This window comes from Hippocampus guttulatus, chromosome 2, assembly GCF_054856545.1.
Source record: "Hippocampus guttulatus isolate MCC_2025c chromosome 2, RoL_Hgut_1.0, whole genome shotgun sequence".
Lineage (NCBI taxonomy): Eukaryota > Metazoa > Chordata > Actinopteri > Syngnathiformes > Syngnathidae > Hippocampus > Hippocampus guttulatus.
The window spans coordinates 34,572,495-34,595,514 of NC_141262.1; the positions used below are offsets into that span (position 1 = coordinate 34,572,495).

General features: G+C 43.1%; 1 protein-coding gene across 1 annotated transcript; it reads right to left on the reverse strand.

Annotated features, from left to right (window-relative positions):
* Positions 1-831: 831 nt before the first annotated feature.
* LOC147209828 (BTB/POZ domain-containing protein KCTD12-like) lies at positions 832-21,594 on the reverse strand. Its single transcript, XM_086105856.1, has 2 exons — positions 20,212-21,594; positions 832-3,514 (listed from the first exon to the last, which is right to left on the reverse strand). The coding sequence occupies exons 1-2, from the start codon at positions 21,053-21,055 to the stop codon at positions 2,922-2,924; spliced, it is 1,437 nt and encodes a 478-aa protein (XP_085961982.1). The 5' UTR covers positions 21,056-21,594; the 3' UTR covers positions 832-2,921.
* Between the last annotated feature and the right edge of the window lie 1,426 nt (positions 21,595-23,020).

A 23,020-nucleotide genomic window follows, 5' to 3' on the forward strand; every position in this document is an offset into this window, starting at 1 on the left:
GTGTGTATGTGCATGTGTGTGCGGGGTAAAGGGTCCATCGCGGGAGGTCGAGCGATCGAAAAGTAGATCTTCGCTCAAAAAAGTTTGGGCACCCCTGCTCTAAATTGTCCCTCGGTGTGAGTGTGAGCGAGGATGGTTGTTCGTCTCTGTGTGCCCTGTGATTGGCTTGCAACCGGTTCAGGGTGTCCTCCATCTACTGTCCTAAGACAGCTGGGATCGCCTCCAGCACCCTCCCCCCCCCCCCCCCCCTCCACCGATCCTTGTGACGAGATAGCTGTTCAGAAAATGGATGGATAAAGCAATGATTTAGTTCCTGCTCTTATTTATTCTGCCATTATTTATTCAATGTCTATACCCATTTATGTGTTTGCTAACTGCACACACACACACAACATTTAAGATTGTTCAAATGTTACTTCAGGTTTTTTTTCAGTCCTCTTATTATGCAAAAGATGACATCAGTAAGTGTCGCTTGATGATCTGTTTGCAAAAAAAAGCAGATACGGTATTAGCCCTGTAGTCTGCAGATGTTCGATATCACTGTCCTTGTGTCTAATGGAATATAATGCCACCTATAAATATGGAGAGTAAAATGCAGCTAGGGAAATGCAAATGAAATTAGCGTGACAAGGTGAAAGGAAAAAGCAGCCCTTGAACATGTACGCACACACCTGCTCATTCCCCACTGAAGGCTTCACACCGTTATATCATTATTATTCCCCCACTCTGGCTGGGCTAAGAACCCATTTTGCTTTGCGGTACACTGCATTCTCTGGCTGAAAGCTCCCCATTGCGATCCGGAAGATAATGTAATCACAAAAATGGACAAAACGGGCTCAGCCTTTTAATCACAAGCATTGGAGACAGAAAAAGCTTTTAACTCCACATTGACGGGTTTGACATTCTGGATGATTATCAACAGGAATTTCAGTCCTCAAAACATCGTTTTATAGCTTCATTCTCCAGACGTGTGGTTTGATAAATGTTGAATGTGAGTCATCAGTCTTCCTCCACGAATCAAAATTGTGCGTCATAGATTCACTGAAGACTCCAAATGGTCCAGGAACATGCTCTGTCAACCCAATCTTTGTTAACTCGACACAATATTTTCCCACATTCCCGTTAGATCACACAGTCAGTTCTGACACCAAAATAATTCATGACATGGCGTGCGTGTAAGAGTCAAAATAACAAACTGATTTTCGAGCTCCTTTTTTGCTCAACCCGTTCTCGACTCTCACGGAAGCAATTAAAAATGTATAGTATAGTATGTATAGTAGCGTTTTTTTTGGGGGGGGGGGGGGGTTACGTAAAATTTCAAGGGGAGAAGTTCCAAGTAGCAGCACTTGTACGAATGGCTTGGCTGCCTTGCTAGCAACTCCCCAATTTCTTCCAATCTCTGTCCATTATGGCCGTAACTAGCCACCTTCTATGTCTGCGACTGTTTCATTGAACACAAAGACGATGATATACTCTCAGGAGCTGTAGCTTCTGCCATCTCGAGGGGCAGACTATTTACAGTAATTGTTCTGCCTGTCACTATATGGAGCTGGGATGAACAAAGATAAACTGGTAATTGATGACTAATCAATGATGATCTCTAACGGCACAAAATTGTGTCAGGACGGACGGTCCAGGTCAGGTGTAGATAGGGGAAAAAAGAAAGTTGAAATATGTGTGTGAAAGTATTTGCAAAAATAACATTTCATCCTCATGTTTCAATGATTTCATCAAATATATTTTTCATTGTGAATGTAAACTCGTTACGTTTTTTAAAATTTTATTCACATGAAATAAATGAAACAAATTATTTAATCCTTTTTAAAAAAAAAACCCATGTATAAAATCAACGTTTGCTTTATATTACACTGGATCCCTGCGTGTTTTTCCCCATTTCCACCCCAATCAGTATTTTATTTTTTTGTAGGTATTTTGGGGCGGGGGTTGAAAAAAAAGAAAAAAATATATTTTTTCCCTCTCCACTGGATTCCAATGGAAGTCACTTGTACGTGGATTGTTCGTGGATTTTTGTGAATATTACCGGGCGGGCTGATCCTTATCCCCCGCGAATAGCAATGGTCCACTGTATTGACAATAAATAAATGAAAGCTATAATTTAACGAACCAATTTTAGGAACAAAGGACTTCACGACCATAACAAATACCCTGCTGTGCCCTGCACTCCAGAGTCATACTCTGATCCATATTACTTTTAACAACCCTTGCGTTACAATTTCTAAAATCTTTGTAGATTTTTGCGTATTGTCATCTTTAAATCAAAGTATAAAAATTGTGTGATATGAAATATTCCAATTCATGTTTTATATATGTTTTGGTCATAGCACAGTACTGCTTTTATTGTCCATAGAGGGCAAAAAATACCAAGAAAAAAATAAGAACTATATGTGTATGTATAGCGCTGATGCCACTGAACATTTTGAGTAGTTGAAAGTCAAAAAAAAATATTCAGGAATAATACCTTTACAATTTTTGTACATTTGTATGTTGCGTTATTTAAAATTAGTTACATCGACTGCGGCACAATAAATTATGCAGAATGGAATCAGAGCTACCCGCCCAGAGCTTGTTATTGACGATGTCGTGTCGAGTCATGTCAAGAGCAGATTCTAAAATGACGGCACTGCACGTTCAATAATGCACTGCTGGAATATTTAATGATTGAATAATTGTTGAACACAAGTGTATATTACTGAGAGAATAAAATACCTTGGACAAACGCGAGTGTCGTTAACAAGTAGACTAGCTTTGTGAGTCAGTATACTGCCTCGCTGATGACATCTATCTGTAGAGTCGAAGGGATCTTGCCGACGGTGGTCGCCAGAGGCGGATGCAAGCGCTGTGAAAATATGGTAAACTTCACTAATGAGTGGTAGAAAAGGGACAGTCCAAACTGATGCACACTACGCATTGTACTTTTTGAGCAAGTCGTTTTGCCAATGCCTCTTACGATCTGGAAATACTCTGGGCAAGCGGATCTTTTTGTAGTCATCAATGCATTTGTTTAGATCCTCCTCCAGCATCTTTCTCTCCTCCTCATCTTCATTCAACACAGGAGGAGGCCCTCCATTCTCTCGCGGGAGAAGGCGGGGCAGCGTCTTTAGGTGGAGGTTGGTTGGGCGCCGGGGGCTCTCGGCGGGAGGCGGAGTCGAGGGAAGACTCGGGGTAGGGGAAGATTTGGGTGATGGCGGCATCCGAGTCGGGACAAGGGCAGGAGGAGGGGGGAGTTCTGGACTTCCCGGGGGAAGTGATGGAGGAGAAGGGTGTGGAGGGGAGGGTGGAGGAGGAGGGGAGTTGAGGGCTCGTGGTTCTTCCACATCCGGCGATGGGACGCTGTTTCTTTCTGGGAGGCTTTGGGTTCGACCGCCATTGCTGATGTCGCTGGCGCTTCCGGGCTCCACCGGAGCCGATTCATCCTGAGGTTTGGACGTGGCCGCTTCAGGGAGAACGCGGAAATCTGAAGTTGTGTTGGCCTTGGAGATCACTGATGAGCCACCTGACGAAGAAAAAAAAAAAAAAAGAACATATTTTCATTTCATAAGAGAAAGCGCCATTTGGGGCGCTTTTGTTTGAATATTCATTATTCATTCAAAAGATCGCCCAGACAAATCGGAGCTGGACTTTTGTGTAGAACAATAAGTTGGACTCATCATTCATAGTGGGCAATTAGCTCTCCACATGGATGAAGTTGAACTGAATTGAGCGACTATTTTGAGCGCTCCCACACTGTAAGTTATCAGCGAGGTTTTGAGAGTTAATGAATAAAATAACGACCTAAATTGAAAAAAAAAGTTTTCATTCACAAAATAAGAAAGAAAATGCTTTTCGAAAAACAAAAACCATGTCTATAAACGTACATTTCTAAAACTAAGTAAAACTAACTATAATTCTGATGAAAATGTCTTTAGTTTTCATCTCCATCCGACATCTGTCATACATCACCTTTGAGGCTTCATTTCCAATGCATTTATTTCTGTATTGCTTTCTGTCTATACAGAAGAAGGAAGGTCAAACAGTCATTTGAGGATTGTAGTCTACCTTACTTTTCTGAAGTTTTTTATCTTCCACCCGAGAATTACTCCATATACTAACTAAAACGAATACTAAAACTAATTTAAAGCAACTAAAACGTTTTTCATTTTGATTTGAAAAAATAAAAGCTCACAAAGAATCCCAACAACAACAACAACAACCCTGCACAAAAAAACTACGTAATTACAGCGAACAGAAATTGACTGAAAGCGAAATGAAACTAACTTTAATGAAAAATCCCAAACCATATCCTGGTTGCCAGTGGTCCCTTGGGCAATAAACGTCATCAACAGGTTTTTACTGCCAAATCCCTTTTTTGTTGTTTTCAATTTGTTTAATTGGTGTGCGGCACAAGACGAAAACTCATTTGCGCCTTTAAAATTTCAGCTGTACTCCAATTATGACTGCCTTGTTTTTTTATGAAAATACCGCAATGAAAATAAGATGGTCGATATAATGATACTGCACAAGAAATTACAATGTGGGGAGATAATAGCTTTAATTATCCATCCATGCAGCAAGATTATAGGTAGTGTTTTGCCTCGGCCTAAGGCAAATCATAAAAAAAAAAACAGAAAATACGTAATAATCATTTTTGTTTTGTTTGCCCATTCGAGGCACATCGTGTGGCTTGGGATGCTTTGTTTCTCTGCGGGCGGGGGTAACTCACCAAGGACTCACCAAGAAATCTGAAACAAGACAAAAGGAATGGAGGACCACTGCGTGTGCGTTTGTTCACTATTCCGCGGTCAGGAAGTGGATAGTGTGAAATCCTCTCGCTTGGAGCCGAGTGAGACATTTTTCATGATAGGGCAATTTCTCACCATTGTGTGAATAATTCTACATTTTTCCTGTTGAAATCCAAGTCGTGCTCCGTTATTTTCGGAAACAATGAACATGTTTAACGGCAATGATTGGCGGCCTGGCCCCTGACCATTTTCAGAGCGGATAATTGCTCCATCCCCCATTAAGAAATACATGGGTTCATAAAAGTCGTCTTTCTCCGCACTAGCTTGTAGTAGGCTGACCGCCGCGAAAACAATGCGGATTACCAACTCAAAACATGACCTCATCATGTTATCCAGTCAAAATAATGTGCATTTCAGTCGGGAATTTCCCCGCCTGCTTTTAACTTGCTACACGTTTTAAAGAGGTGTCTGCTCCAATGACAAGTCAAGCCACATCGTGTTGACAATTGTCCTGTTTCATGAGGGGAAATTACAATGTGGGGGAGATAATAACCAGGGGGCTTAGTCAAGGTAAATTACATGCAAATAGTGGAGAGGTCTATTTCTGTCAGTGGGCGGGTAAAACTTGAAAATACTGGGGAAATTCTTTTTTTTTTTTGTAGATCTCTGAAGGTTCTCTTCAAATCTTTCTGGCATGGCACACGGGGGAGTCAGTTCCTTGCAATTGAAGATACATTGTTACTTTTGCACCATAAGGTCACGGAACTGTATTGCACATACTGCTCCGAAATCACATTATACCTTATCTTTTCAATTCTGTTACTTATACAATACCATCTCGATCATACTTGCTTCTTCTTTTTTTTTTCTTCTTTTTTTTTTTGCTTTAAAATAATAATCCCTCACTTTGGCACACAGTGAAATAAGAGATGCTATCATCTTTCCTCTTAAAATGAATGGAAATGCCATTAATCTGCTGCCGCCCTCTCGGGAAAAAAAAGAACTCACAAAAAATGTTATAAGGCCTTTTTTTCCTTTTTTTTATTGAGGAAGGCAACACTCCATAATATTATACTAATAAAAATAGCAATGTCATAATTAAATCGAATGTAAAGAATTCATCCATCCATTTTATGATCCGCTTTATCCTCACAAGCGTTGCGGAGGGTGCTGGAGCCTATCCCAGCTATCTTCGGGCAACAGGCAGGGGACACCCTGAATAAGTTGCCAACCAATCGCAGGACACACAGAGACAAACAACCATCCTGCACGCACACTCACACCAAAGGTTAATTTAGAGTGTTCCATTAACGTGCCACAAATGTTTTTGGAATGTGGAAGGAAACCCGGAGAAAACCCACACAGGCCCGGCCGGGGGGAACATGCAAACTCCACACAGGGAGGCCGCAGCTGGAATTGAACCTGGTACCTCTGCACTGTGAGGTCGATGTACTAACCACTGGGCCGCTTATGTAAAGAATGAATCCGTTTAATTAATTGCAGCTTGTTGATGTGCACGGCATGCAGATACAAGTGCGTAAACTCGAAACTTGAAATAAACTCATTTGGGGGTCAATATGCAGTTGAAGCATTTTCTACTTATTAGTAGAGCTGTTTACTTGATGGTTATCTGCTTCACCGTTAAAAGGCCCTGGGTTCAAATCCAAACTCCGGTTTCCTTGCCAAACGTGCACGTTAGGTTCATTGAAGACTCCAAATTTTCCTTTGGTGCAAATGTGAATGCGGTGATTGTAATGAGAATGAGAAGGATGGAAAATGGATCAAAACTTCAACTCTTTGTTTCAGGCATCTTTCAAACATTTTTTTTGTTTCAACATTCAACACTCATTTACATGAAGTGTAAACGTTTGGGCGAAACTGAAAGGATGATTTGACATAAGTCATAAAGCCAACTGTATTATTTTAATTTGGGGCCGCTTTAAAAGAATTGGTTTGCGTCACCTTGGAGATGAGTTCAAAATTTCAGGTTGCGATAAATGAATTATTTACACAAGTCAAAGCTCAGATAGTGTGACAAATTACATTTTAAAATTCATCCAGTGTTTCATTTTTCAATGTACAGTACGTGGGAGGGACGGAATATCAAACCCCTCTCAGTGTGATTCACTGCAGTGCCATTCCGCTGCCATAATAACCATATTGTAAAATGAATCCCCCTGCCAGCATCACTCAAATCCGAGCTTTACTGATGCCGTTCTAGCAGTGGGCGACTGTCATTACAATGCGCAGGTATGCGGTGGTATTTCTCTCGTCGGCCCACGGCGTCTCAGCACGCTTAAATGTTAACGACGGTGCCGCATGCATACTGCGCATCCAGTCACACGGCATTAAATCATACGAGCTAGCTGCGCAAGTACCCGAAAATCCATGAAGGGCTAATCTTGCGCTGCCCGGGAGCCGTGCTGCCACAAAGACAGCCGGGTACTAGATGCCTCAACCGCTGTGTGAAATGACACACACTCAGTCACTCCGCTTGTCCACATGTGACCAAAGTGCACCAGGCTGAGTGTTGTCCACCTTATGTGTTTGTGCAATTATGCGTGGGCACACGTGTCGGTGTTAGCATGTGAGGCCCGATGTTTCTTTGTACTCCAAGCGTGTCCAGGCATTTGAAAGTGGGACAGATAAAGATTGAAAGAAAAGAAGCCGGGGAAGGACGAGCTGGCACGCACATGTTCTCCACCCGCTGTTTCAGTGCGCACGGTGCATTCCAAATCTGCTGTAATGAATACATGTGTTTGAGGATGCCTGGCCGTGGGAGTACGGGGGCTTTAGCGCCGTCGGAGGAATAATCCACTGGGGGATGGGCTCCACGATTTCCTCCATTGCTAAGCCTTGTGGAGGAGAACAGTGAAACAGAGTACTCAACCTTTTTTTTTTTTTTTGCCTCCCAGAGGCCACTTTTCCGGGGGATGCATGCAAAAGCCAAAGTACTTTCTCACACATCCACTCTGGCGCTCTCCCATCTGTTCCATGTGACACATGGCACAGCTGCCATCGTTATTGCTATTAGCAGCTCCGACATGTCGGTGCGGCTGACATTTAGCACCTTGATGTCACAAAAAGTCCTCCAGAAGGTTCGTTGTGTTGTTGACCCCGGCCGAATAGAGATATTTTACTCAAACGGGACTGTAATCTTTTCCTCACTGAGAAGCAATAACAAGCACTTGTGAAGTAACAAGCACTACGATACTGACCAGTGATCAATGTTCCCTCTAAAGTGCAATTGCGCACTGATCTCACTCTTTCAGCGAATAGCAAATGCATATTTAAAAACAAAAAATCCATCACGAGCTGTATTCACATTATATATTTCATATCAACTTCATAAAAAGTTTATTTGATTGGCAGGGTGGGAAATAAAAATGTGACCAAAAAAACTGAATTGCAAGGCGAGGACATGTCGTCTGATCATTGTAACACGAACATTGCTCTCCGGCGTAGCCACCCCTCTGTTAATTTTGCTGGTCTCGGGGTAAGCAGCTTCTCTCGAGACGATACTATCGTATTGGCCCGAATATAAGACGACCCTGATTATAAGACGAGCCCCTCTTTTTCAAGACTCAAGTTTGAAAAAAGACTTTTTGAACACCAAATTAATTTTTATACAGAAAATAAATACAGTACATCTGAAACAAATGATTATAACAATATATTTGAGTGAAAAAGCATGTTATTTTGCCTCGTTCAAATCTAAAGTGCAATCACATTCGTAAATGAATGGCTTCTGGTTTTTGAAATGTAAATGACATCGTAACTTCTCCTCAGCTGCCGGTTAACCTGGCCGATCTTCGACCCACTTTTCTCCAGATTGTCACTACGTTTCTTCATTTTCTGTTATCTCTTCGATTCTTTTCTTCTCTTTTCCTTCTTACCGCTATTTTTTATTTTTCTTCTTCGCGCTACCGCTATTTTTATCTTTATTCTTCGTGGCAGGGGTTCGCTTTGGCCTGGGGAGTCAAGTTCAGCATTGGCTTCAATGATATCTGGCGCCATCTAGCGTCGTGAATGGGGATAATGTCTAGACCCCGAATATAAGATGACCCCCACTTTTTCAGTCTTATTTCAATGCAAAAACACCGTCTTATATTCGGGCCAATACGGTAATATGCCTTACTAAACATAACACTACCCGGGCACCGGGCTGGTTTTTTGACCGGTCGAAAATGTACACCGTTGTGGTGTGTTTGACAACAATAGGAGATGAGGCGTCGTGCTGTGCACTCGTCATCTCACCAATTCTCATAACCGAGTGGGAAAAAATTGCTCCGATGCTCAGTGAGAATATCGTTGCACAATTTAAGCATATTACCACAACATACGTATGAAGTGTCCGTGTATTTCACATGCATCATCGATGCACGAGCGGCTAATGGTCACAAGTTATTTATGTATTTATTTTTTGCATTTTAATATATGAACCCACAGTCTTTCGACAGTTCTACAAACATACTAATCATTCGGTCACCAAGCCGCCTGAAACAGTTTTTAATTGTGTTGTGTTTGAAGAATGCTACGTGGTTCATTTGTTATTGAAATTGGTTCTCGCTTATGCAGGATAGCCAAAACAACAACCAGGAAGTATATGTAAAATGTAATGTAAGTAAATGTCAAAAATCCTTTTACCAGTAATGGAACCTGTTACTCTTTCGAATTTCTCCTTTCGACATTATCTAAGCAGTCTCACTAATTAAATTGATTCTGGAAGCGTCCTGTCATGTGTGTACTGAATGGAACTGACAGACAAAGACGAATGCAAGTTTGCAAGGAGCATCCACTTTTAAATGACTCATAATCACACTCCGCAATGGTTGAAATTCACATTGCCACATGGTAGAAAAATGACCAGCCATTTAATAGTGAAGCAGAAACGCACACATACTTTTCCCTATTATGAAGATAAAGCAACACAGCGCTAATTACAAAAAGGCGCACAGCAGCAGCTCAGTTTGTGCTGGCTGAAAAAGGACGAGCGCTGTGTTGAATGGTGGCAATGTTTGATGGGTACCTGCATAACACAATGCTCACCGGAGGTCCACATCGTATCTTTTTTCACCATCAGCCCTCAAAATGTCAGTCACACAATGGCGCATTTCAGAGGACCGCTCCTCTTATGAGTAAAATATTGGCAGTATGGCGGCGGGTTTCCCTAAACGTGGAAGGAGAGTAGCAGGGAGTACTGGGAACACAATGAAAGAAATATTGAAATGGAAAATGAAAGCCAGAATGTGATTCGAGTCAAATTCGACTATTGTGACAAAATCATCAGTCATCATTTTTTGTCGGGGAAAAAGTTAATAGTTGTCATTTTAAGAAGTGAGCAATGTGTATCTTTGAGTGTTGCCTTAAACCAGGGGTCTCAAACTCCTTTTTGTCACGGGCCACATTGTAGTTACGGTTTCCCTTGGAGGGCCGTTATGAATGTTGGGAAACCATATTCATGTTTAATGCCCTCCACATATTACATACACAGCACACAACAAATTGATGATTCATTCATTTTAAAATCAGAAGTCAAGAATAATGGCTGTTATTGTGGATTACAGATCACAATTTGAAATTTTGGTTCAGACTTGAGCAAGCATCATGGAACTTGACATGCGTGTTTTGCTTTCGTGGGCCACATAAAATGATGTGGCGGGCCAGATCTGACCGCCGGGCCGTGACTTTGACACCTTTGCCTTAAACAATCTTTCCCAGATTTATTGAGCCAAGGCAACCATTACCATCCATTCCATTGGATGAATGGCAACAATCTAATGGAAGAGCATTTCATTGTTCGGCATGTCACTATATATTATTACCATCGATAGCTGAACAAAGATATATTTGTAATTAATAAAACTGATGGCCCAAAAGTAACACAAATTGGGTGGAATAGTAAAAACCAGCGCTGGGTCCAAAAGGATTGAGCCAATGCTGGGTTATTTCTACCCTGCAGATTCAGTTGAAGATTTGACCCACCACCTTGGGTCAAGATTTTGATCCAACAAGTGGTAAAAAAATAAAAATAAAATAAAATAAAAAATACCCACACCGATGAGTTAAAGCTACCAAGAAACCACAACTTGGCAGGTTATCAGTATTGACGTGGTTTAAAACGACGCAAATTTTCTGAACAATTTTGAAGCTTTGGCCTGTCAGGGGTCTCCTGCTGCTTCTTGTCAGTAAGCCATCAAAGGTCCCAGCGTTTGAACACATAATCCCTGCATCCAAATTCAGCAGCTTTACCCACTGAGCAATCCAGCCACCACCAACTTTATGTTAAATTTACTTCTGCTTCACAAAAAAAAAAAATAATGCAAATAAAAATGGCAAACGCAATGATCACACCATCTCCATGGAAACGTCACTGTGGTGTGAAGGAAGCAGAGCTAAAGTGGATCGTTACGTCTCCCGGAACAATATCTGGAGCTCGAGGTCGTACGTGTGGTGCCTACCACAACATTTTGCCACGGAATAATGTTTTCCATGTCATTTTTCAGTGACTAGCTCACATATCTTAACCTCCATTTTATGAAATGGAGCCTGGCCTCACCACCTCCAGACTTCTCACTGACAGGCTTTTCTCTTTGATTACCAACAGAGCAAAAAACACGTGGGCGTGTAATTAGCCGTTTCTGACGCTACTCACTTGTCGACTAAATTTACATGCTCAAGTCCCCTGCATCAAAAATCCGCTGGCGTGTACTCATGAGCCTCTGAGCAATTACAACGCTGTCAATCTACGTAATGTGGAGGAAATGAGTGACAAACAGGAGCAGAGCCGGGAGGTGCATCAAAACAGGAAGCGTAAAGAGGGAATGCCGAGTTGGGGGGGGGGGGGGGGGGGGAGACTGCTCCTCTTTTATAAAATGAATGAAGCTTTTAATTGTAGTACCCAGGAATGGGCGGCTAAGTAATACGTTACTCAATAACGGCTGCCATTTTGAGTGACTCGATCCAAAGTAGTCTAATTAAAGTTACTATTCAAAGATTTAATGCGTTACTTTGTGATCAATAAAGATGGCAAAATGAACAACAGAAGATTTATCATACAATGGCTTACATTACTGTAAAATAAAATGCACTTGGCAAAAGCAGTTGTCATTTTTTTATTTGAAGTGGAGTTGCCGGTGTCTGCTGAAAGCAACTAACGAAGTAACTTGTCGTCTAACTTTGTGACTTTTAAAATCAAGTAAACGGTAAAATGAGTAAGTTACTGATTCAAGGTTAATACGGCAACTTTGGCAAACGAAAAACATGACTCCATTTGAAATATTTGTGCCAATTAAAACGGATGCACATGTTTTCGTGTGTGCCCAGGGTACTGCTGTGCAAACCCATCCCGAGTTGAAGACAAGGGGAGACAACAAACACGACTGCAGCACCAAGGACAAAGCTGACCCTTCAGATTACTGATAATTAGACGGGCAGATTAGACGCCCGCTCTCCAGATGGCCGCGAGGTGAATCCCGGCCTCGCAACAGCCAGCACTGACACATTTACAACTTGCTGCTAACACCTATAGCGTAAAAACCTTTGAGGCGTAACATCTTTGACAAAGTTCAGTGTCAGCATGCGGTAAGAAACGGAAGTTCCCCACCTGAAATAAAATCAGTCGTCGGTGGTAAAATCATCTCAAGCGATTTCGAGAAACGTCTTCCTTATAAACTGTGCAAATGTTGAGCGATCCTCCAGACCTCAGTCAGCTTTAAGAGGGGCGCGTGAAATGCATGGGTGAGCCCAATGATTATTCATACCCAACAGTCAGCAATTTGCTCCTTGATGCAACTGTCCTCTCTTCGTGCGGCACAGCCGCTCCCAGTCAACAGCCTTTATGTCACTCTAAACTCCATTTTACAAATATCATCTGCTGATTTCATGGCTAATACGATGGTCACATCCAATTTGGCGAATGGATTGAAATATCGCTCGGAACGGGCCACCCAGCTCAAGGCAATGGCTGCACCAGTAACAAAATGGTAAAAAAAAAAATTTTAACAAGAAGGAAAGAATCATTCTCTTTATTTGAGATTTCCAAAGGGCTTGGAACTCACATGGTTTCGTTGATGAAATGGGTACGAATGGTTCTTTCGTTGCTGATCCCAATGAAACATATTCCTCCTTCCTTGCTGAATTGTGATTGTGCCAGGGACTGTGAACGCGTAGCGTCGAAAAGCTTAACGTCGCCTAACGTCCCCAAAATGCGATCAATCGTCACCAAAATGTATGTTGACATCTTTACTTATGCTCACTTCATCTTCTGAAAATATTTGCACAATCGTTCCAGTATTCTGCGCTCACGACCGTTGGTTATGTCGCTTAGAAAATGCTTCGCCCATAAAATCTGAAATATTTTGGAAAGCCTTCTGATATATTCGTATAATTAGTGCGTTCGTTTTCCCTATTGTGTGTCGGCAAAGCATGGCGGAGAAATTTCATTCGTCTCCTTAAAAAAAGAAAATGGTAACGTCTCCCAAAGCATGTTTCACACCAAGGTCACGGAAGAACCAAACCTCTTAAATGTAATAATTCATCATCAAGTGATTCTTACGTGCCCCCTCCTGGAGCAAGCCACATGGGACTGATGTGTGAAAGACCGTCCACCAACTTTAATTTCATGTTGACTTTGTCTTTGTACGCAGGCCAATATGTGCTCGAGCAGATGTATAGACCATATGATAAGAGAAGGGGGTGTACCTATGCTAGAGGACACAGCAGTGCAGTAGGTGCACATCTGGCTCAATGCCTAACTCACTAAAAATAGTCCAGCGCACAATGAGATAAAGATGCTCGGAGCCAGTGTCGCCGCACGCGGGTGCACGTGAGCTTACATGCAAGTGCGGGTGTCGTCATCAACATGCACACTCAATGGTTCTGACCTGACCAACGCAACAAAAGCGAGAAGACTGTGCACTTGCCTCACATGTTGATGGAGAAAATAATAGCGGTGATGTAAACCCGGGGCTCTCTCGCTCCCATTTCCCACCTCATTTGTTGTCTCTCCTCCCAGCAAAGATGCTTTTTCTTTTTATCACAATCTCCCGATTATTACTGTCAGGAGGAAAAGGCGGAAGCAAATGGCGCCTTTGCTTGTAAAAGCATTATGAAAGATTACAACGAGGAGTATTTTGTGCCGACAGGTAACTACGGTATTGTTTTGTGTTTTTTGTTATTGTAAAGTGTCCTTGGGTGTCTTGAAAGGCGCTTATAAATAAAATGTATTATTATTATTATTATTATTACAGCTGCAATTTCAGGGGTGTCCAAATTTGGTCCTCGAGGGCCACCGTACTGCATGCTTTAGACTTTTCCCTTCCTTCAACGCATCTGAGTCAATTGATCAGGATCATGACCAGACTCCTGCAGATCTACCTTGCTGATGAGTTGATCTTTCGAATTAAGTGTGTTGGAGGAGGGAAGCATGTAAAACATATAGCAGAGTGGCCCTCGAGGACCGGATTTGGATGCCCCTGATCTGTATTGTGAGATGATAAGTTAATTTTGTTAGGTTGGAAAAAATCTGAACGTGTTTACTGTATACACACACACACACACACAGTAGACTGCAACATTGTGAAATATTTTTGTCCCATCCATTGCTCTTCATGCGCTCGCTCAATATCTTGAATGTTTTTGGAGTGAGTTTGTATTATTTTAAAGCGCCACAAATGCTATCAAAACATGGCTACGAGTATTTAAAAAGGATGGAGTGGTGTGGAACATAACCCTCGCGATGGATTAGGACTGTATGTCATTGTCCTAAAAAATATCAAGTGTCCCACTTTCCGGCGGCATAATTTCATTGTAAATCAATATGACTCGTATAACATGCAGGGTAATCGCATGGATCTTTGTCTGTTTGGTGTAACGCAATCACAGGCCGGTTTGAGCCCACTTCCTCTCTGAAGATTAACATACAGCACTGCAGTGTTTCCTCATGCAGGCGTAGCTTTGGGAGAGCAGAGTCAGAAGCACCAAATTCTTTGCAAAGCGCTCCCCCATCCCGACCTGGTCTCTCTTTTTTCATCTCATTCCACTTTCTCATCGTCTTCCTCGGCCCACTTTCCAGCCCCCTTTTCCCTTTTGATGTGCATCCCTTCGCGCTCTCTCCTCTGCTATCCAAATAGGGAAAGTGCTGACCCAGCTGGCCGAGAGACAAGGCGATCATACGAAAGGCGCGTTGCCATGTGGATGACAATGACAGCAGGGGGAACATGACGAGGGGCAAAGCGCCGCCGGGAGGTAGCGAGAACAGACTGGTGCTCTGAGGGCGCTCCACTTTTTTTCTTTTTGCCTTGCGGTTTTTTTACAGTCGAATCATGAGATGCAATGAGGTTTTAATGGAACATGCAAATTTAGCTGTTGTGTAATCGGCAATCGATGAATCAGAGGGGTGGGCAAGGAGCAAAATGTTGCCGAGCGTCGACGCCGCTCGCTTGTCTGCTGTTGAATGTCGAGTCCCGAGACGATTCAAGATGAGGGGTGGCTAAAACACCAGGGTTTGAAATTTCACACCTCAGATATGACTCGGCATCTTTGTGCGAATTATTTACTCAAACTATCCTCACATGAATTTAGTCAGAAATCCTACAAAGTGTTTTTGCATTGCAAACAAACATGGCCGACAACCATTTATATCCACATTTTTTTGTAGACCCTACACTGATCTCACAAATAGGCAACCATTCTGACTCACATTCAGACCTATGGACAATTTAAAGTGGGGTTATTCGTTGTGCAAAGGGGCCACATGAGAAACCGGAAAACATTGCCGGGGACCAAGCCAACATGTCAAACTCAACTTTGTCCATAAAGTGGACCTCACCTAAGAGTGAATCGCAAAAATCGACATATAAATGACACCCATTCAAACGCATTGAAAAAAAAACCCTGCGTAGTACTTTCAACGACTACTGAAAACATTCAAGGGCAAAATGGGAGAAAAAACCCAAATTACATAAATATCTTGAAAACCAAAAACAGAAAAAAAAATGTAAATATGCTGATTTGTGAGTGCAGAATCGTTTCATTTTCATGTATTTTGAGAAAACACGTTATCTTTTTCCAATGAAATGCTACGCGCGGAGATGTGATGTGTATTGTTACATTTCAAAATACACTTTCAAGGAAAACGATAAGCAGTCATTCAAATTCCATCCGTACACATGAACAACTGTAACATTGATTTTTGGACATGTGAGAGGACTCTACGAACAGAATGATGTCATGTTTAAAGTTCCATTTAATTTGGGCCCGTCTAGACGGGTTGTGTATTTAGCGCCCCCAAATGTCTGTGCAAGGGTGTCGGGCCCGAGCGCTCTTGAAAGTCCACAGCCCACAGCCTTACAGCTTGGGGGTAAACAGTTTAGGAACGAACCGTGCTTTAGAACATCAAAAGACGGTCTTGGGAACTGGTCGCGCCCGGGCGAACATTTCTCATCTGCGAAGTCTGCTACTTGTTTATTCGTGGGAGACCAGACATGACAGTGTTTAAGTATCTGTGGTTCAAAGCTTGACAAATGTTAATCGAATCACTGCAGAGGGGCCGGACTGGGGGCGTGTTATGCAAATGTTAGGGGCAGTGTTTTTCTTGTATTTTGCATATGTAAACAATAAAAGACTGACGAGGAGCATGAGGAACTTTGAGTGTGAGCCCGTCGTTCGCTCTTGAAGATCCATTCCCGTCGGCTGCACCAACAACCTTCCCCGAGTCGAGTTCTTTTGTTTAAACTTGTCCAGGTATAACTCTGACATTACACCTACAGCCAACTCACATTGATGTTGTTCCAAGTCAGGACTCCCCAAAATATATAGATGAGTACAAAGTATTCGAATATTGACAGTGATGTATAATGATACAGCGATGATTTATAATACACCCAATCCAATGTAATATGAAACTGCCGATTTGCGTCCAGTATCATCAGGCCAAATCTTCTTGGCCCTCTTCCTTCCACCGTGCAGGAAATAAGGTTGCTCATACTCGGACCACCGTTCGTTTCTTTTTAGGGAAAAATAGTTGCGAGACAGTTCGGCAAAGTCACTAATCATAGCAAAAGCGGCGCTCAGTTGGCAACTCTCACGACCTCGCTTAGAACAGCATCCGCTTGTGTGCACGTAAAATAAAAGCTCAGCTTTCAAAATAGAAATTTGACATTTTACTATGACTCCATGGTCACCGTGAGGGCCAATCAGCGACTGCGGGTGAGCCGGTAGTGGCCCCCGGGCCGTACTTTGACGACGCCTGATTCAGAGTTTTTATTCAACATGAGTACTTGTGCTGAGATTCCAACCCAAACGTCAAACTGTGACGCAGGTGTGCGAACCACTAGGCCACTTTGCTGCTGTCTTGGTTTCCTGTTTGTTTCAAATTGTGCATATTTGCTATGCCACTCATCAATGATCTAGAATCAACCAAAGTGGGGAAAAGAGGGGCAATTTTCGGGACCCGAGAGAAGGCGGAGTACCGACGACAAATTCCACATGGCGAGGACATGAGCTGAGATTCCAACCTCTCACATAAACTGCCAATGCCGTATTTTTTTCCAAATCACAACGGGTTGCGTATGATCCTAGTCTGTTTAATTGACAAGCAAAGCAGTTGAGGTCCGTCAGAAAAATCAATACTTCAAAAATATCTCTATATTCTCGTAATTCTACTTTTTTTTTGTGTGCTAATTTTGGTATAAAATCCGAGTGAATTGTGGTTCAGCGGGCCGCTAAATGAGGTTTCCCCCCAGCGCACTGTGACGGAGGAATGCTGCCTGTTTGCTTTAGCCTTTGGGGACACTGCAGGCATAATACAGGCTCATTCCCAGAGGACTCTTTTTTTCCTTTTTCTTTTCAGGAAGGGAGCCATATTTCTTTTGCGGCCGTTTTGTTGTTGTATGTTTTGTTTTTTTCATTTGTTTGTGTGCGAAGCTGCTGAATGTTTTCATCTCAGACAGAGAGCTCGGGTTCGCAGTGGAGAACTGCTTGTGTGTGATAATCTTGTGTTACATGAGTCAGAGGTTTATGAAAGGATTTATCTCACCTACATGCACCACCACGTAACTTGTTGTTCAAGTGGAATATAAGATCCACTGTTTTGCCTGCAGCTATTTTTTACTGACAGTACACGACATGTGCCCAAACTCAGGAATTAAATGAATGGAAGTAATCCAGCTAACTATTGACTAAAGTTTTTTGACCTACAGCTTCTTTGGACTTTATTGTCTCTGATGGCCAGCATTTTACAATCTGCTGGAGGTTTTATTGCACCCTGCCTACATTTTAATGCATTTCTTTCGGTGTTATTAAAAACTGTAATTATCCCGTATGGCGTTTTTATGATAATTGACTGTGGCTAGTTCTTTATAGGATGAATACATTTTGCTTTGTATGAAATTCGTAGACTCGACTTGTCAAATTTGTTCTGTCGATTCGATGAAACAAATCGGATGCCGGCCAAAAGTACAGCTTAATATTTGACTAAGCGGGACTGTATGTAGCACTAGTAGTTAGGAGGTGGTCTCACAGCTGGGAGGTTTGGGTTCAAATCCAGCATGTTCTCAAGCTGCTTACCACATTTGACCCCAAAAATTGGTTGTTTTGCAGTTTTCATTTGACCTAAAAACCTGTGTGAAATGAAGAACCTATAGAACAACTTCAAAAGTGAACGTATCAGTCGATAAAAAAGAAATCAAATTGGGGCCAAAAATGGACTGATCCCCTAATTTGGTCAATTTGACCTAACAATTTTGTACAAAAGAACTTTATTTTTTTTTTAAATGATGACTCATTTTTTATTGTTTCATGCAAACAACCCAGAAAGTCGGGTCTAATCGAACGAAGGAGTTGATTGGCTCAAACTGTTTTTGGAGTCTATGAATGGTTAGTTGTCTACATGTTGTGCACTGCAATTGGCTGGTAACCAATCCAGTGTGTAACCTGGCCCAAAGTCACCTGGGATAGGCCCCAGCTCAACTGAATACCTTGTGAGGACAAGCAGAAAATGGTTGGATTGCTTGCCTATTTGAATTGTTTTGCTTTGCAACAGAATGCTACGAATACCCACCCAAAAAAAACCAAACAAAAACCAAAAAAAAAAAAAAAACCATCTCAATGTCCTCCTGCTTAAACTGGATGTCGTCAGTGTGATTCTGGGACATTTAGGATGCATATGAAATCGAAATAACATCCTTTATTTGACAAATTCTTTTTGTGAAACACTTCATTTCAGCGCCGTCTTTTCCGACGAGGGTAACCGTTCGATGTGGATGTCCCGTCACAGATTTCACAACAAATGTCAGACAGAAAACCCAAAGACTCCCCGTTTAAAAGTCTTCCCACTCAATGTTTGTACGTATTTTACCCGCATCTGTGCTTCAACTATTTTCCCCAACCGTTGCTGCAGCTGTTCCGGCGTGGTCTGAGGTACGTTCACGATTTGCAGCTGTTTTCAGTGGTTTAGTTATCGTGAAAGAAATCATCAGAATTAGAATAACTAGACAGTTTCATTCCACCGTTTCCGTACGCAACAGCTTCAAACAATACTGACATGAAATCCCGACGTAACCCACCGAGGCGAGGTCGAAACATGACGCAGCCGAGGTGGTTATCGAGTGGCGGAACGTTAACAAAAACCACAAATGTTGAGCGGCGTGGTGCAAATGCCGCAACACCTCCTCCCCCCCTCGGGTCCTCTGCTAGCCTAGCTTGGGTGATTAAACTCCTAAAAGGCCCGTCGGCACAAGCGATGCGCACGTTACGACGAGCTTTTTGTTCTCTCCACAAGGTGTCTTTATAATCTGCCTTTCAACACTTTTTTGCAGTGAAACCCTAACAGTCTTTTTTTTTTAAATATGATTCCACTGCCTCTGAAACGAACAACTGGCAGGATAAACCGACGATGGCGCAATCCCAGTTGCATGATACAGGACATAATATCGCGGGAGATGTTGCTTCTTTTAGCGCACACGTCCCCCCCCCCCCGAGGCTTATAAGAAGTCCAATTACGGTGGTGATTTATTTCAGAGGAGCGGGACCGAGTGAAGCCAAGAGAAGGAAAGTTAACACAGTACAAGATGGCCGCTCTTTTGGAGCCCTTTTTCTTAACGCCCGTACATGGGGCTTGTGTTTGAACAAAGTTAGATCATAGAAAGAGTTGTGCTTCACTGAGGAAGGTGAAATACCAAGAGGGGTTGTGCATGGCCGGTCCGTCTCCCGCGGGGTAAGCTGCGGTGTGGTTAAGATGACAACTGTATCAGATGAGAGGGGGGCTAAAGCTGAAGGGGTCTGGGGACAAAGGAGAATGTGGAAAGAGTCACTAGTGGGGAACTGCTCATGGGTGGAATCACATGGAGCCCGAAGCAGAACATCAACAGTACATCTACAAGAGAGAAGGCTTGAGGCTGGTAGGGGACACTTGCAGACAAGGTGGTGGTATTGGGGAGGGGGGGAGGGGGTGTTCGAGAGCGTCACTCACGGTAGAAAACATATTCAGTGTAGCTGGTCGAGATCTTGTCGTCCGTCTGCTCGTGGGCAAAAGCGCAGGTCCCCGTGGAGTTGCAGGCAACCATGTGGAAGCCGGCGTCGGCCAGCTTGTCGAAGGCCTGCTCCAGGAAGGTGAACTTGAGATAGTAGCGGGAGGTGTAGCGCTCCGGGGGGCGGTCCGGGTCGCGGCTCTCGTTCAGGGTTTCCCCGAAGACCTCTTTGGCCAGGGAGGTCTTACCGCAGACCATGATCCGAGCCACCCGACGGAATTTGGCATCGGTGTGGGTGTCGCGGCCCAGGGTGTACGAGCCTCGGTAGCCGATGGTGATGAAGCCGGACCGCTTCCCGTCCGCGGAGCCGGGCACTAAACTGGCGCAGGCTGCTGCCGCTGCGCCGAGTGAGCCCAGATTCCGGGCGGCGTCCACCCCGGGCGAGGAGTCCTCCGGGTCACTCTGACAGCCGTCGTCACCCAGCGAGTTCTGCTTGCTGATTTTGGGTGCCAGTTGCTTGACCAACTCGGGCAGGTTGAAGAACTCGGCCTCCCGTTGCAAACGCCCGCGCTCGGGGAAGTGGTCTGGAAGGACCAGCTGCTGGTCCCGCATGTAGTCCAGGATGTAGCGGAAAAGGAAGCCATCCCGGTCCACGAAGAAACGCCCTTTGGTGTCCCTGGCCAGTCCTTTGGCTGACTTCCGACTGAACATCTCCCACAAAAGAGAGTCCGGCACACTTGTGAGTGTGGAATAGCGAGTTATATACACCTGACCGCCGACGTTCAGCTCAATGATCTCGGGGAAGGGTACCTCCTCTGCGGATATGCCACTATCTGGTAGAGCCATGGCTGACTTCTTCCAAAGGGACGAATGAAAGTTCACTTGGCAGACTGGATCTAATCGATTGGCTGCAAATAACCCCCAACCCCCACAGAAAAAAAAGGAAACGCAATCCAAAAAAAATAAAATAAATAGAAGGTACGCGCCGTTACGTACGCACTATTCTCACAACCGCTTTCAGCACAATTACCAAAACATTGTGCATTTCAGGCTGAGGCGTTATGTGAAACAGATATCCTGCGGAAATCCTGTTCGGGTTCGCAGAAGAAGAAGCGCAAGAATTTCACAACTGTCCATAACGACTAGGACGCGTGCATCTCCGCTCGTCCTCTCCAACTTCAATGAGGCAATCCATAGTTGGTGAGCTCCGTGGGCGTCCCGCTGACGAAAAGCCACAAGATGAAGACGACGTTCCACAAATAGTGAGACACGAGGAACGTGTACAGGAAGAGCTGAATGCTTTCCATCACTACGAGGTGATCGGCTGCTTCGCCGGCTGCGCTCTCCCTCGGCATGCGCGTGCACACTGAAGCTCTTTCCCGGCTGAGCATCGCATTATTCCGCCGACTAAACCACGCCCCCGCGCGCTGACGAGCGAGAAACCCGCCCCGCAACCCCCACGACATTTTTCTTATACGGTAATCTTTGTTGTTGTTGTTGGTTTTGCCGACTTTGATCGAATTCAAACGCTGTTTGCGTCCTTACATATTTCTTTTGTGAATACAGATATATGTTAATCACCCAGAGCAGTTCAGAAACATTATCTGCAAACGTGACAAAAACCTGAAATCCATCAAATTACATTATTATTAAATGTAATCATCTGTGTGGATCGACGTTTTGCCTGATGATGAATGAACAGTCCCATTGCTAATAATTTATTAAATTGGCCGGCTGCACGACTGATAGTGAAAGGTCAGGGGATAGTGTTATTTAGCCCCGCGTTTTTACAGCGATTTATGTTGCACTTTGTTGGTCCACTCCTCGTCTGCATTTTCTGGAATTTGGTCCAGAACCGTAACAGTGTCTCAGGCGGAGTCAAAAGCCAAAGAATAAAACCAGCCCTGACAACAACCACTCGCTACACTCCATATTCAGCAAAATAGTTTCATCTTCATTGAGTTACATTCAAATTAATCTCTTAATCCGTGTAAAGTGTACTTTGTTAAATTGGGTTATGTAGGTATTTAAATCTTGCATATCGTGATCATTACACCAATGGTGTCAATAAAAGTTATAAGTCACTGATAAGTATTTGTTATGCTAAACCTATTTTTTCCCCCCGCAAAAATGTCATTTAAATGAATAAATTAAAAAGCAGCTAATGACGTGATCAGACAGGTGTGAAATTTGTCCCAGCAAAATGTGATTACAGTGACATCTAGCGAGCACTATGCAGTTGTGTCCCCCTGCCGTTGAAATTGTGGCAAAAAATGTTCATTGTTGTCCAGCACTTACTTGGTTTTGGTTATTAGAGCATGAGTTTCCTGCAGACGTATCATCAATTATTCATTCATTTAAAATACCCCAAATTTTATTTGAAATCGTGGACTATTAAAAACATACCCATATTAAATTACACCTAATGACTATTCAATAAAATATTTTGCTAAATTTTTTTGGGCCTGAAATCGTTTTTTTCTTTTCCAAGATAGATGCAGTTTTTGAATCAAGGCAATGACGTTATCATAGTGTCGTAAAATTTTGAGATACATATCCATATGAGTAACACAAGTGCATGTCAGTTCTTCATTCGGAGCCTTCCTCAATACTCACAATGAATGGATCAATTTTCAAGCACACTTCTAAAGGCTGTGCACAGTTCTGGTGCATTTGTTATAACTTTTAAATGTGGAGTGAAATGACACAATTAAAGCCACCGACAAGTGTCACACGTCACGTTACCTCAGCAGAGCTGCCAACATCATCAAGGATGCATCCCACACCCCAGCAACCACCTGTTTGTCATGT

Bases quoted from the DNA above. Each gene is read 5' to 3' on its own strand.
- LOC147209828 (XM_086105856.1), bottom strand. From the start codon at position 21,055: ATGGCTCTACCAGATAGTGGCATATCCGCAGAGGAGGTACCCTTCCCC. The intron at 3,515-20,211 runs GTGAGTGACGCT...TTTCTTCGTCAG, and splicing joins CACTGAATATGTTTTCTACC to GTGGCTCATCAGTGATCTCC.